Raw genomic sequence first — 14,296 nt, 5'->3', positions numbered from 1 at the left:
TCTCAACCAAGCAACAGCAACGAGGCTTACGTTAGCGCTTTATCTGTTAATATTGAAGGTAAACTCCTTCAAACCCTGTCTATTGTGTTAGTGCCATTTGTTTCATTGTGTAAACCAGCTTTCACTATATGAATAATCTTCATTTCCACTTTGAGAGTTTGTTGACCTATTCTTAAGTTTGTTTTTGGTTATTTAAAATATGTAAATGTATACATACATACTGTATATGCTGTGCATTATCTATTCTGAAAATATTATATAAAAGAAAATCAATGTTAATAAACCCCTTTGGACTCCCCCCCCCCCCCCCCCCCTTGCCCAATGAGGTGGTGGTATACTATAGTACAAAAAAAGTGTGCAGACACTTTTGTTTCCTTGTATATTAAGTGAAACAACAACACATGACACTACCACTAGAGGTGTCCTGCAGCCCTAATGCAGATCTTCGGTGTCTTCTGAATTTAGCGCATTCTCCTTTGCCTTTGTTTTTAGCACATCTTATCCACCCCCCTAAAATCCCCCAAATTCCAAATATTTCAAGGCAAACAGTCATGACATATGTGATAAAGGGTAAAAGTGGTACAGTGGTTAGTGTTGTTGTTTAACAAGTAGCGGACCTAGGTTCAATTCCTGGGCAATGCAAGATGCTATTGTAAGTCACTTTAGATGAAAGTTTCTGAACCTGACCTCTGTTTTAGTTGCATGTCCTAGGTCACATTGTCTCATTGATAGCCCAAGACTTAGATATACAGCAGTAATAGTAGCAAATGTCTTCAGTGACAACTACATCTAAATCTTTTCTTCATACATGCAAATTTCAATGCAAATGCTGTATTACCACTTTTGTATTACTGCAAGCAAACAAACAAAACAGAACACTGAATAAATTGTACGCAACAATCTGAATAATCTGTCTTATTTCAAGCGTATAGTTTCATTTGTCTGTCAAAATACAGTAAACTGTTTTGAACTGAGGATCTAAATGTTTGCAAAAAATGAGTTTTGCTGGTAGTTAACATTGATTGAGACAGGTATCCATGAATTTCGACAGAAGTGGTCATTGAATGCATTTTGTATCTAAGCAATGCAAAAGCATCCAGTTTAGTTCACATAATCTACTGATATGGTGAATGTGTTAAGTGTTTTGAAAAAGTGTACATGGTATTGCGTGAAAATATGTGAAAATGATGAAAAACTGTAAACCCAGATAACTGATTGAGTTAATGTAAAGAGACAGTGAAGAGAGACACTGGAACCTTGGGGGAAGAAGAAGCCAGGTAGCCAGTAGCAGCGCGGCGTCTCCCTGGGAGAGACCGGGGACAGCCTCTTGACACTCAACTGCCTGGTCTTACCGCCACCAGCGGACAGTGGACTTCTGTGCAAAAACAAGGTCACATCTGAGGGAGACGCTTCCATCTTTGAAGAAAATAATAATAATAATAATAATAATAATGATAATAATAAACTTTATGTGTATAGCACCTTTCATACGAAACAATGCAGCTCAAAGTGCTTAACAGCAAAGAAATGACATGGAGAGAAATGACATGCACAGTGATCCACATAAAAATAGACATAAAATAATAAAGTAATTTCATTTAAAAAGTTGATCACCAATGTGGTTATGCAGGAAAGCACATCAGTGGCACAGCTGAGTGGACACTGTGGATTATTACAAACTCATCAGGATCTAGATGTTAAATAGTCACCATGTCTGATGGAAGCAAACATTCGTTGACATTCATGCTTCATCACCAAATTTTTAGAAGCCACGTTGTTTGCATCTAATGTGCAGGGAGCATGCAATTCCAATCACTGGGTAATATTTAGCTTTGGGAGCCACTTTGGCTCTACAGTTCACCCCAGTGGTCCATTCCTACATTGGGCTTCATCAGCCTTTTAGATGGTGTGTGTGTGTGTGTGTGTGTGCGTGCGTGCGTGCATGCGTGCGTGCGCACATGTGTACAATGACATAATTTTTCATTACACCTCTTTGCACCCCTAAGATGAAAATAAAGGAACTATTTCATGTGTTCTACGACGACCAGTGTTACCTCCTGAGATGCAAAATTTTGACATGGTCAATCCAGGCCTGAAAGAAGTCGACCCTGTGCTCCAGGTCCAGCACCCAGGAGCCCAGGGCCTTGCATGACTCATACGACAGGACCTGCAGGAAAGGACACATGTTGAGTATGTGTGTGTGATGAGTGATTGTGAGAGTGTGTGTGTGTGTGTCTCTGCATGCATCTGTGTGTGAGAGTGTGAGCGCGTGTATATGTGTGTGTACATGTGTGTGTGTGTGACTCTGCATGCACATCTGTGCGTGCGTGTGTGTGTGTGAGAATGTGTGTGAGTGTCTGTGATACCTTCCAGGCTGCAGGCAACACCATGGTCAGCAATGCGTTGTGGAGCTCCTCCATCTCCTCGGTCATGAGCGTCTCGCCCTTGACGGCGCTGCAGATGCTGAGCAGGGAGGAACGCACTGCGCCCAGCAGTCGGTCAAACCGCCTCACCTCCTCCTTCAGGACCACCAGCAACCACGTTACAGAGTGTTGGCCACCTGTACACACACGCACACGCACACACACACACACGTACACACACATGCATACGCACAATGTGAGCCCAATTCAGTGCCTTAAATGTCCAGCAATCCCAGCAAATGAACACATACCTTCTTCTTTCGCCATTGAATTGATTTCAGAAATAATATCTTGCAGGTATTTAGTATTTCCTGAGCTGTGGCCAGACTCAACTCTTTCTGGAAGCTTCTTCAGGATGTAAGTGGCCACCTCCAGGACCACTTCATCTTGGGCCTCTCGGTCTCTGCAGGCAGGACAAACAAAAGGAGGTGAACTGGGCTGTAGACTGGTGTAGCAAGAACAAGCTCCAACGCCTCAAAAACAAAGGAAATAGTTGTGGATTTGAGAAGGAGGCTTAACACCAAAGCCTTGGTTGATATATTTGACCATCCCATAACCCGTACAGACTCCTTTACATTTCTGGGCTCTTACATCAGCCAAAATATGAAACGGGATATAAATGACTATAAAATATAAAAGACTGTATTTCCTCAGACAACTGAAAAAGTTTCATGTGAACAAAGACCTTTTGGTGCTCTTCTATAAAGCCACCATAGAAAGTATCATCGCCGCATCCATCTCTGTCTGGTATGGAAGTTCTGACAGTCGCACAAAGAAGAAACTAGAGAAAGTGGTCACCAAAGCCTCCAATATTATTGGTTGTGACCTTCCATCAGTCCTTTCCTTGTATGCTGAGCACAGCTTAAATCGTGCAAAGAAGATAATCAGAGACTCCTCCCATCCAAGTCATGACTTTTTTTGAACTTCTGCCTTCTGAAAGACGCTACAGATCTATGCGAGCTGGAATGACGCGCCTCAATAACAGCTTCTTCCCCTCTGCTATCAGACTCCTGAACTCCCAAAGCTGACCTGTACTTTTTCTATTTTTTTTTCTTTTTACCCCTATCTCCCCCCCCCCTTACTGGACTGAGCTACCTATGACAAAAAAATACCACCAACATTGGGCCTCATTCTCGAACATTTTCTGAAGTTTCTTCTGAAATGTTTCTTACGGGCTTCGGAAAAATAACGTAAGAAAAAGACATCCGACAAATTCATGAACGCTTGAAAATGTGTTCCTACGCAGCAGAAGTGTTCTGAGCTGTGCTCCACCGGAAGAGTTTTCTTAAATTGAAAGCGCGTTCTCGTGCTCCTGAATTTGCATACATACACGCCCCGCCAGCTCCTTATTAGGGCACGCAACCGTAGTGACATGTGCAGTCTGAATCGACCGAATCTACACGAAAGCAACTCGTAAACGAGTCATGTCAAAGCGAAAAGCGAGCACCGTCGAGTAAACGAAGATCTAACTTCAACGGTGCAGAGGTGGACCGTTGCAGGATGTAGATGTGTCCATTCTATTCCACTATAGCTATATCAACGTGATTAAGTTTAGTGCTTATTTATTTATTCACTTACATTTGCAGTGTTCGTGTAGCCTACTTTTGTCCAAAGCGACGTACAAGGGAGAGAACAGTCAAGCTACGAGCAATAAAGACCTAGTGTAACAATAAATACTACTTTACATAAGAAATAGAAAAACGAAGTGCAGGAATATAACTGCAAGTTAAGCACTAGTCGAAGTACCAGTTAGGAAGGGAGGTGCTCTCTGAAGAGTTGGGTCTTCAAAAGCTTCTTAAAAGGTAGAGAGGGACGCCCCTGCTCTGGTAGTGCTAGGCAGTTCGTTCCACCAACGTGGAACTACAAATGCAAATTCTGGATTGCCGTACTTGCACAGACGGCAGTGCCAAACGACGCTCATTAGAGGAGCGCAGCATTCTGGTGTAGTCCTTTTATTTATTTTATGACATCACAGTGCCTCGTAGAATCATGACTATACATGTGAAACGTAATTGTAAATGATACAAATATTCTCGTAATTATTATTATTATAATTATTTTAATCCGAGGATGTCTGTAGAGTTGATGTGAACGCAATCACCAACGATTTCTCACAAATTCATTAACACTTCTAACACGGAGAGTTTTCTTAAATGCGATTCCTTAAAAAACCACAAGATGGCCCCGTCTTGTAGTTTTTTGAGGAATCGCATTTGAGAAAACTGGCAGAGTTACGACTGCTATTTCGAGTTCGGAAAGTCTTCTGAAGTTCAGAACAAATCCCAGATGAGAAAACTTTCATGAATGCCAAATGTTTTCCTAAATCCAATTCAGAATAAATTCCTTCTTAAATTCTTCTTAACATAGACATTAGAATCCATTCGTTTTTTTTTTTTTTTTTTCTGCTTTATTTATGTATGTATGTATGTATGTATGCATGTATTTATTTAAAATGTTGGATGAGTGTGGATGAGTGTACTATGCATTAAGGGTTGTGGGATGGGGATGGGGGAGGGGAAGGGGAAGGTCTGGAAGGGGGTTAGTGGGTTGGGGAGGGTGTGGGATAGGGGGCTTGATGAGAGGGAGATAAGGTAGAACTGAAACTAAGGTAGAACTGAAGGGGTGGGGATAGATGGGGCCACCTTTGCTGAATGGTGTGGGAAGCATTTATCATTAGAAGATAGCTAAAAATTATGGTTTTGTTTGTAAAACTGGATGCTTCCCCAAATGATTTGTGACTATTGTACATTTTGGTCCCTATCAAATTTTCTGTTACCTTCATACCAAATAAAAAAAATTATAAAAAAAAAAAAAATTAAATTCTTCTTAACTGCGTTCGAGAATGAGGCCCATTGTTGTGTGGCAATAAAGTTTTATCTTATCTTATAAATAGTCAAAAACAGTTCTGAAGTCACTTAACTGATGAAAGGTCATTAAAGGCTTAAATCATTCAAATGAGTCGAAAACACATTTCAATGTATACTGTTTATGGCTAGTGTTTGTTTCCTAGCTCTGCCTGACCTGGTCAGCATGCGTTTGTCCCTGATTCGGGGCTGCAGGCTGATGATGGTCTGCAGCAGCTGCTGGCCCTCATGGTGCTGCACCGTGGCCTCAGCACTGCTGTCCACGCCAAACACCTCCGCCAGGTCTCTATCCGGCATGTTCTCTATGTACGCGTCGCACTGCGACCAGCTGGCATCTTTGGGGAAAGCTGGGTAACCCTGACGCATACATGGGAACATAAAATATGTACATAAAGTAATGCATGCAGAGGTGAGATGACAGCCTCAGGCTTATAGGGCTGCAAAGGATCTAACAACATGCGTTTTTTTAAACTGAGCAATACCCAAGAATAAAATCACTGTGCACCATCTATTTATGTTGACATCCTAGACATCAAACATCCTAGCTTTCAGCCAGCAGTCAATGCTAACATTAGTATTTTTGTATCACTTTTGACTTTTAGAATTTGACTAAATCGATGCACTTGTGTGCACTAGTTCCATAGTCAATACACTTATATTGAGATATTCCTAGCATGTGGTAAATTGCGAGTGGATATCCCAAGCATGTGAGGCTGGGGGCTTAGAGGGACTGGCACCTGGGCCTGGCAGTAGTTGTGGCCCTCCTCGAGCACTCTGGGGTTGTAGCAGCGCTGCAGGATGGCCACCAGGCAGCGCTGGTCCCAGGGGTCATTGGTGTGGCCGCCGTAGACCACCTCTCCTATCAGGTAGCGCAGTGCTGCCCAGGGCACCTTGGCATCCTCAGAGGCCTTCAGCATCATATCCTGGTACAGCAGGGACACCTAGGAGGGCGGAGGGGAGAGATGCTGCCATTCACCTGGCTCCTAAAGGCTGCTAACCATCTGGCCGTGAGCTCTCAGTATAGGCATTCAGATGTGTACAATAGTTCTTAGAATTAGGGTTATCTGTTGCTTAATGTACAAGAGCTACTTCATAACAGATATCGTTGCCAAGAAGAGTCGTCACACTCTAGTCTGGGAACCCTGCCCAGTGTGAGTCCATAGACACCCCTGGCACTGTAACAACTGTGGTGCTAAAGTGCTGTGTGAGAAGTGTTTTGGATGATCCTGCCAGAGCATACCTCCAGGTCAGAGTAGGTGAACATGTACGGCACGTTCCAGCCCAGGGTCCCGTACTTCTTCCTCTCCTGCACGATGGCATGGAAGACACAGAGGCTGAAGACCAGGGTCTTCCAGACGGGGCAGTCGGGCCTGCTGAAGTTCTTGTCCGCCACCTCCCTGGTAACACCTACTGCATGCAGCAGCTTTTCCTTCAGGCCCTGAGGTGGCTCCACAGCCACCTGCACTCCTCAACACACACTTCTATTCATGAACTGGTGCTATTCAAATGCACCCAACATTCAACATTCAAATAGGTTTATCATATAGTTATATATATAGTCAAATAATAATAAGTACCTTCAAATAAGTTTACCATATAGCTCAAATAATAATAAATACATTCAAATAAACACTGCAAACACCAACAAACAAACAAATCTACAACCTCAGCATTCTACAACATTCTACGTCACCACGTTTGTCATGTAATTCAAAACACTGAAAATCTCTTGTGCAAACAGACACTGCAGATCCTGCATCAGTGCATCCATACTGCCAAGGCATTATGGTGACGCCATTAATATTACCTCTCATGTTAACAGGTAAGTAAAATGAACTGCTTCTGCGCTTTGACAGGGGAGAGAGTGATGGCCTGACCTTAAAGCCCCTCTGCAGTATGGAGGCTGGGAAAACTGGGTCAGGTTTAGAGGAGAGCCAGAGGCGGAAGTGTGGGTCCAGGTCAGAGCCTTTCCACTTCAGCCTGCAACACAGAGCAGCCAAACACCTTACTGACCACTCGCTCACACACACTCACAGGACATCACTGTACCCACAAATGAAGTGCCATACAGAACACATTGATTGGCCATTCCTTTGCCAGAGGGTATTACAGCAAGTGAAAGCAAATTCAATTCAAATGAATGCGGAGGTGACGTCTGACCCCTCAAGACTACTCACGAGTTGATGATGGTCTGCAGGCGAGGCATGAAGGTGGGCGCCAGGTGGCAGTTCTGCATGAAGACCCAGCAGCCCTTGAGCACCTGGGCCTTGTCGACCAGCTCGTCGGCCCGTGGGCCCTGGCCCTGACCCAAAGACACCATGTCCACATGCAGGCTGCTCCCACGCTGCTCCTGGGCCAGACGCAGCACATGGGAGGCTGGGTCCATGCCTACACACACACACACACACACACACACACACACAACCACAAACGTGCGCACACACAAAACAACAAACACACGCGCACACACACACACACTCAAACACACAACCACAAACACACGTATGAGATGAAAGTTTAAGTTTAAAAAAAAAAAAAAAAACTGTTAACTGTGTGAAGTTAATGCTAACACTACTAAGAGTTCCCTAAAAAGACATGCTGTGTGTGTGTGTGTACCAGGCGACAGGAGGAAGATGATGGGGGTGATGGGCCTACAGTGCTCATAGACATCCAGAAGACTCATTCTGCTCCCCTCCACAAACTTTGCTCCAATCTGCTCCGTAACAAACCTCCTCACAGCTGATGTTAGACACTCTGGTCGCAGGATCTTAATCTACAAAGACAAATACTCACAACAAAAATTCTCCTCAAATTCAGGTATGTAAAATAAACCCAACAACAGTAAAAACAGCAATTGACCATTATAATTATGTATTGTTATTACTGTTAGACTATATTATCTATATGCAGTTACTTTGCGTTCCCTTTTCCTGGTGTCTGAGGAAGATCTTCTATGTATTGGTTACACTGGAACCAATTCAGTGTAAAGGATGCAAAAGAGCGCCATCATGTGAATGGTAGGAGCGGGGCAACAAGTGAAAACAATATAGCATTAAAACATATTCTGGGAGTTGTGTCCACTTGTGTTCCTTTATAACACACAGGTCATGCACATAAAGATGGCCTTTTGCCTATACTTTTAGTAAAGACTTCCAGAGCAGGTTACAATCATTTCATGCCACACCTGTTCTGCAAGGGATGATGCCCTTTAGATATATAAACACTGTCTGCTTTGCATGTGACACACACACACATATGCACAGATACACACCAGAATGATTCTTTGGAAGCTGGACAAGGTCTCCCATGGAAAGACTAAGGTGTCTTTGTTGTTGGCAGGGTCGGTTTCCATGGGTGCTAACAGGTCGATACCACATGCATGAAAGAAAAAACATTACAATTATTACCTCAATTAAGCAACCACATTTAGAGACAAACATCATAAAGGGGATCTTACTGCCATCTATATGATTACAGCGGTTGAAAGACTGCACTTCTCCCATGTCTTTCCATAATATTTACCACAGGCTACATTAACGATGATGTGTGTTAACACACAAAAAAAACTGATATCTGTTTAGGCAAAATATAATTTCCATAATACACATATATAAAGGAAGTCTTTCCATATTTACGACTACATCCAATGGTGACATAGCTGATCAAAACTGTTTAGGCAAAATATCATTGCCACATATGAAAATGTTTAACACGAATGCAAACAACAGAGGCGCTTTCACCAGGCTGTTGTCCTAACGGCTGCAGTGCGGTAGACTGACCTGGAGGTGGCGAGCTGGAGTCTGGGCTGTACGGCTCCCCCAGGAAGCTGTAGAGGCTGTCGGCCTGTTTGAAGGCGCTCCACTGGGGAGGGTTGTAGCAGAGAGAGCACCAGAGGGCAGAGAAGATGGGCAGGTGGGTGCTCAGGTACTGGCACTGGGTCCACATGCTGCTCGTCAGCCACCGGGCGTGGGTCGGGCGCTGCTGCTGCGGCCCCACCAGCATGTTGGCCAGCACGGGCGTGTGCAGGAAGGTGTGCCACTCCTCGGCCGGCAAGGGGTCGCCGTGCTTCGTCTGCATGACCCTGCAGCACATCAGGAAGGAGAAGCACAGCTGGTGCTCTGCAAACAGCGCCAGAGACACCTCCTGTGTGGGCCAGAGAGAGAGAGAGAGAGAGAGACGGGCTGAACACATGGTCTGGGAAATTGATACAACCCTTCCTGAACAACAGAAGTAAAGTTTGATTTCTGTAATCTAATTAAGCTTCTGCCCAAATGGTGTCTTATGCTAACTAGAGAGGTCCACAACCTGGCACCACTTTAACACCTACAGTCAGGGAAAGTCAGCGAAGGCCATCAATTATAGAATGGGTACCGGAGGAGCTATTAGAAAACCATCTTGACCAAACGGCCATCCAAACTTAATCAGCATGTCTATTGTTAGATGGAGACGCTGATCATCCAAACAGACAAAAGGTCGCCAGAATCTTATTCACACAAAAAGGAGCTACTAAAACTTCATTATTATGCATTAGAGCAACAGATACATAGGGTCAAATTAACCATCCCCTTTCTGTATGAGTAACTACATATTCATGAATATATTGTGGTGTTTTACGATGTCACAGGGTTTCATTTTGACGCTGAAGTGTTTCCTGTACAGTACTTTGCTACTGCGTATTATTGGATTAAAGCTTGATTTTTATTTTGACCTCGAGGACTCCTTCATGTCTTACGGCTAGTGCTCTCTATCTGAGCCACATGCTGGAACTGCACATCATTTTGTATTTTAAGGACCTGCACTTTGCCTTGAGACGGATTGAGCACTTGACAGAAAAGTTTTGGGAAGGAAACATATAGTTGCACATTGGTAGGCTGTGTTTATTTTGCTTCATTGCTTTTTGTTTACAGCATCCAGTGTCACTGGAGAGCTATAGAAAATGACATCTAGATTTACATTTAGTCATTTAGCAGACAATTTTCTCCAAATGACTGCGTGCTTCGTCCCTGACCTCACCTTGTAGATATTTTCACTGATGAGATCCATCATGCTGAGCAGGTGGTGGCCGAAGTCGGCCGTCTTAAAGTCGGTGCGGCTGACCGAGCCGCCCACGCGTGTCCCTCCTTCCACCGGCCTCTCAGAGGCCTGGCTGCCCGGCTGCACCGCCTTGATGTACTTGTCCATGAACCACATTAGGGAGAACTGGTACATGTAGTTGATCTGGTTGAGCGAGGCCAGCACCATGTACAGGTTTGCGCCGTAACTGGCGATGGGCAGGTACTTCTTGCGCACCTCGCCAATCTCCTTTTCTTTGTCCTTAGCTGTCTGGACGCGCTGTGAGATCTTGTTGAAGGTGTCATTTGTCTTCCTCAGATTGTCAATGAGAGACTGGTCATCCAGCATATGTCCTACATGTCCTACAAAGCAAAAGTGTTAATTGAGCGTTGGTCAAAATTTCTGACAATAACCTACAGAAGAACAGAAGAACGTCCTGACAAAAGGTACCTGAACATTTTCACCGATAGCATTTTGTACATTCACTTCAGCTTGCATGAGCACCACAACACTACATAGTTACGCAGAGAAACCATACTTTTTAAATGATCATGGACATACTACGTGCACACACACACACACACACACACACCATTGGTGTCCTGCAGAAGCTGCAGCGACCCCTCCTCCAGCTGGTGGAGGTCAAACAGGTGGGAGGTGATGGTGAGGAGGAGCTGGGTGTGCTGCTGCTCCAGCTGGGGCTGCTGCAGCGTGAAGGCGCTGGACAGCAGCTGCTCCTGCAGGCCCTCGTACTCCACACTGAAGTTAATCAGCTTCACCATGTTGCACAGCCCCGGCAGGAAATGAGGGTTGGGCAGTGAGGTGGCCAGGTACAGCCTGAGGATGGCAGGAAAAATTAGATGTTGGATGACAGGAGGTCGTGTAATAGACACAGAGGTCGGGGTTAAGAAAAGTTATACTAACAAAGGCATGCAAGACGCAGCATGCATGAATACTGAGACCAGCAGCCAATGATTTTGAGAGGAAAATCTAATAGAAATTACCTGAAGTTGGAATTGTACTCAACCTCGGTGTCTCCAATCTTGATGTAGGAATGTCCCTCTCGGACAATGATGTTCCTCTTCAACACTGGGATGAGACAGGGGTCCATATTCTCTGTTATATCCTGATGGGAAAGAGACCAAATAATCCACATATCCATATACTTTATACACACTTACAAATAATACAGTGATTAATACTTTCTGAGTGTACAGTGTTGTTACGACCCCCTGAGCCTCCTCCAAGCCTTTTCCTTTCAGCATACAGGCAGGGTTGGGCCTGGTCAGGTGATGACTGAGAACATGGGTATTTAAGGGGCTCTCCTCTCTTTCCTCGTAGCACTTTTCATCTCTCCTGCAAGCACCTATTTTGATTCTTCTCTTACACCAGCACTCTCACTATCTCTCTCTCCCTCCCACTCTATCTTTGGACAGGAATGTGTATGGAATGTGATTATGGAGAATGAAGGTTGTGTGAGCCCATGCGTGTGTGTGTGTGTGTGTGCGCGTACGTGCGTGTGTGTGTAAGTGGGAGCCTCACGTGAATCAGCATAGCATCGCCCATGCGGATGGCTCTCTTTACAGTCTTCATGTAGTTGGGTTTGGATATGCGGACCTTGTAGAGCCCCACTCCCTCCTTACAGCTCAGCCAGCGCTTGGCCTGAGCCTGGGGGTCTATGATCAGCGGCCAGCGGGGCACGTTCTCTATGATGATGGCATTCTCCGTGGACATCCGGTCCGAAGGCAGACCGGTGTTGTGCCAGTGCCGGACCTAAAGGTAACACAGGGTTCCATCTTCAATGGGGTTCCGTCAGAAACATTTGAAAGAATCTGACCCTTGGAGCGCAAGAGCATGGCAATGACAACAAAGACAAGCTGCCTGTTCTTTTGTCAGTTTAAATCACTAGGGCCAATGATTTTCCGCGATAACGGAAAACGGACGGAATTCGCGGAATGAACACTTTGAAACGGAATTGCAACTTTGAAACGGAAATATCATTTTGTGCATACAAATCGCCCAAATTCCCCTGTATTTTGGCCTGCAAGGCTATATTTCTTTCAAATAAACACAACAACGATTGCAACGATGAACAAACATTAATTAAAGAACAAAACCACTGAGAAAATGTCACGTCTGCGCTGAACTCTGCTCCGGCCATGCCCCCCTTTTCAACGGTTGACCCACAGATCTCCGCTAAAGCCACATTCAGTCACATTCACGCGCTCGTCTCGTTAAAACAAAAAATGTTTAGTCTTCTGTTCTGTTGATGGCTGGCAAACAACAATCTAAGAAGGGCACGTATTATTCACTCATTTTAAGCCATCAATCTACCTCAGGGTGAACTAAATAAACTGAAACGGAAAAAAAACGGAATTCACCAAATGTGAAACGGAAAATGCATTTTTTTTTTACGGAAAATCATTGGCCCTAAATCACATCTAAAATTATCGAACATTATAAGAAATTAGGAGAATGGAAATCTGCAACTGATCTACACTAGTTACACTAGGTGAAATTACACTACTCTACACAGACTAGTAAGTATATTATTTAGCTGCAGAGTAAGCCACAGCCTTCAAGGAAACCTCATTCTTCTTCGTCATGGTGCCGATGAAGGTGTAGTCATCGGACACAGACATATCAGCACTATGGCAGGACTCCAGCCAGGTCTTGACAATGGCCTCCCGGTAGACAGCTGTCAGCGGGCCGCAGTAGGTGATAAAGGCAGCTGAGATTATGGTGTCACCCACAATGTGCTTCAGCTGCAGGTCCATCTCTCTCACAGTGTTCTCCCAGCGGTCCTGCACAGGGACACAGCCAAACATGGCTCCATCTGTGAGATCCATACCCAAGTCTAACCCAAATATGACACAACTAGTTGGGGACACTATCTGATGTGGGCAATTTGTGGAACTTCAAGGTAATGAAATTCATCTCTTAATCAGAGGTTTTTGAACATAAAAGAAACCAGCTAGCATTATCAACAGCCCATGAAGAATCTTTTACAGTGCCAGACTCCAGACCCTATACCCTTGAGTGTACATATACATGGATTGGAGGCATAATGGATGTAGGAAGGTTGTCTTAACTGAAATTCATGAGAATGTGTATGAGGAAGAGGGCATCAGAGGACCAACCTTCTCATCAGACAGGGCTGCAATTAGCTGTATAGCCCTCTGCACTCGTTTTGTGGTCAGTTCTTTCCGGGCTGCCAACTCCACCTTCTCAGCCACACTAGCTTTGTAGTGCTGCAGCAAATCGGCCTGATGCTGCTCTATCTGCACGGGAGCAGAAGCTCAGATTAAAAATGACTGAATAAGCCTATGGGCAGAAACAAAGTTTATGTTAATTTATGTTCATGTTAATAGAAAGAGAGAGATTTACCCTTGAGAGGTTCTTCTGTTTTTTTTTTAGATTCCACTGGGCCTTTGCAAGCGCTTCCGTAGCCACTCTGACCTTTTTTTGCTTAGGCTCAATTATCTGTGATCACAGGAGACAATTTCTATGCTGTAACAAAACCATTCGCTATCACTGCACCGCAACCTGAAATGTATATTCTCCCAAAACTCCAAAACCTTATTATCTGATATGTGATTGTGTGTATGCGTGCATGCGTGCATGTGAGGGAGAGGGAGCCTATTTCACTGGCTTACCTTAACTACATCATGGTAGCGTTCCAATGCAAGGACCCACTGGCACATGGATCGGCAGGCAATGGACACCCGCCCCACCTTCTCTGGGGTGAATTCTGGGTCTTTGGAGTACCTCTTTAGGTGTAGGAACACCTGAAAGAACAAAAACTCTAGTACGAATACATGCCAGCGTAGCCTTGGAAGCATAATTCTAAATCCCATTAATTTCTGTTGGGAGGCAATCCACTGTGACGTAGACCAGCGTTTTGGGCGTAGCGAGCGACAAAAGTTGGGTAAAGTTTAATCCTATGCAAATGAGGAG

The 14,296-nt window shown here is 44.5% G+C and overlaps 1 protein-coding gene across 1 annotated transcript in view; it reads right to left on the bottom strand.

Annotated features, from left to right (window-relative positions):
- LOC105895702 (dynein axonemal heavy chain 6) overlaps positions 1-14,296 on the bottom strand; it is a 45,442-nt gene that overhangs the window by 1,085 nt on the left and 30,061 nt on the right. The window contains exons 63-82 of the mRNA XM_042709678.1: positions 13,996-14,127; positions 13,727-13,822; positions 13,480-13,620; positions 12,928-13,143; positions 11,882-12,112; positions 11,344-11,465; positions 10,932-11,176; positions 10,301-10,701; positions 9,067-9,430; positions 8,559-8,644; positions 7,904-8,060; positions 7,465-7,675; positions 7,165-7,267; positions 6,528-6,746; positions 6,025-6,228; positions 5,445-5,644; positions 2,675-2,826; positions 2,367-2,560; positions 2,055-2,167; positions 1,257-1,375 (exon numbers count right to left, since the gene is read on the bottom strand). Coding sequence (XP_042565612.1) covers positions 1,257-1,375; positions 2,055-2,167; positions 2,367-2,560; positions 2,675-2,826; positions 5,445-5,644; positions 6,025-6,228; positions 6,528-6,746; positions 7,165-7,267; positions 7,465-7,675; positions 7,904-8,060; positions 8,559-8,644; positions 9,067-9,430; positions 10,301-10,701; positions 10,932-11,176; positions 11,344-11,465; positions 11,882-12,112; positions 12,928-13,143; positions 13,480-13,620; positions 13,727-13,822; positions 13,996-14,127 — 3,706 coding nt within the window. The remainder of the gene's footprint in view (positions 1-1,256; positions 1,376-2,054; positions 2,168-2,366; positions 2,561-2,674; positions 2,827-5,444; positions 5,645-6,024; positions 6,229-6,527; positions 6,747-7,164; positions 7,268-7,464; positions 7,676-7,903; positions 8,061-8,558; positions 8,645-9,066; positions 9,431-10,300; positions 10,702-10,931; positions 11,177-11,343; positions 11,466-11,881; positions 12,113-12,927; positions 13,144-13,479; positions 13,621-13,726; positions 13,823-13,995; positions 14,128-14,296) is intronic.

Source organism: Clupea harengus, chromosome 14 (genome assembly GCF_900700415.2).
Source record: "Clupea harengus chromosome 14, Ch_v2.0.2, whole genome shotgun sequence".
NCBI lineage: Eukaryota > Metazoa > Chordata > Actinopteri > Clupeiformes > Clupeidae > Clupea > Clupea harengus.
This window is presented reverse-complemented; position numbering and strand designations above follow the sequence as displayed.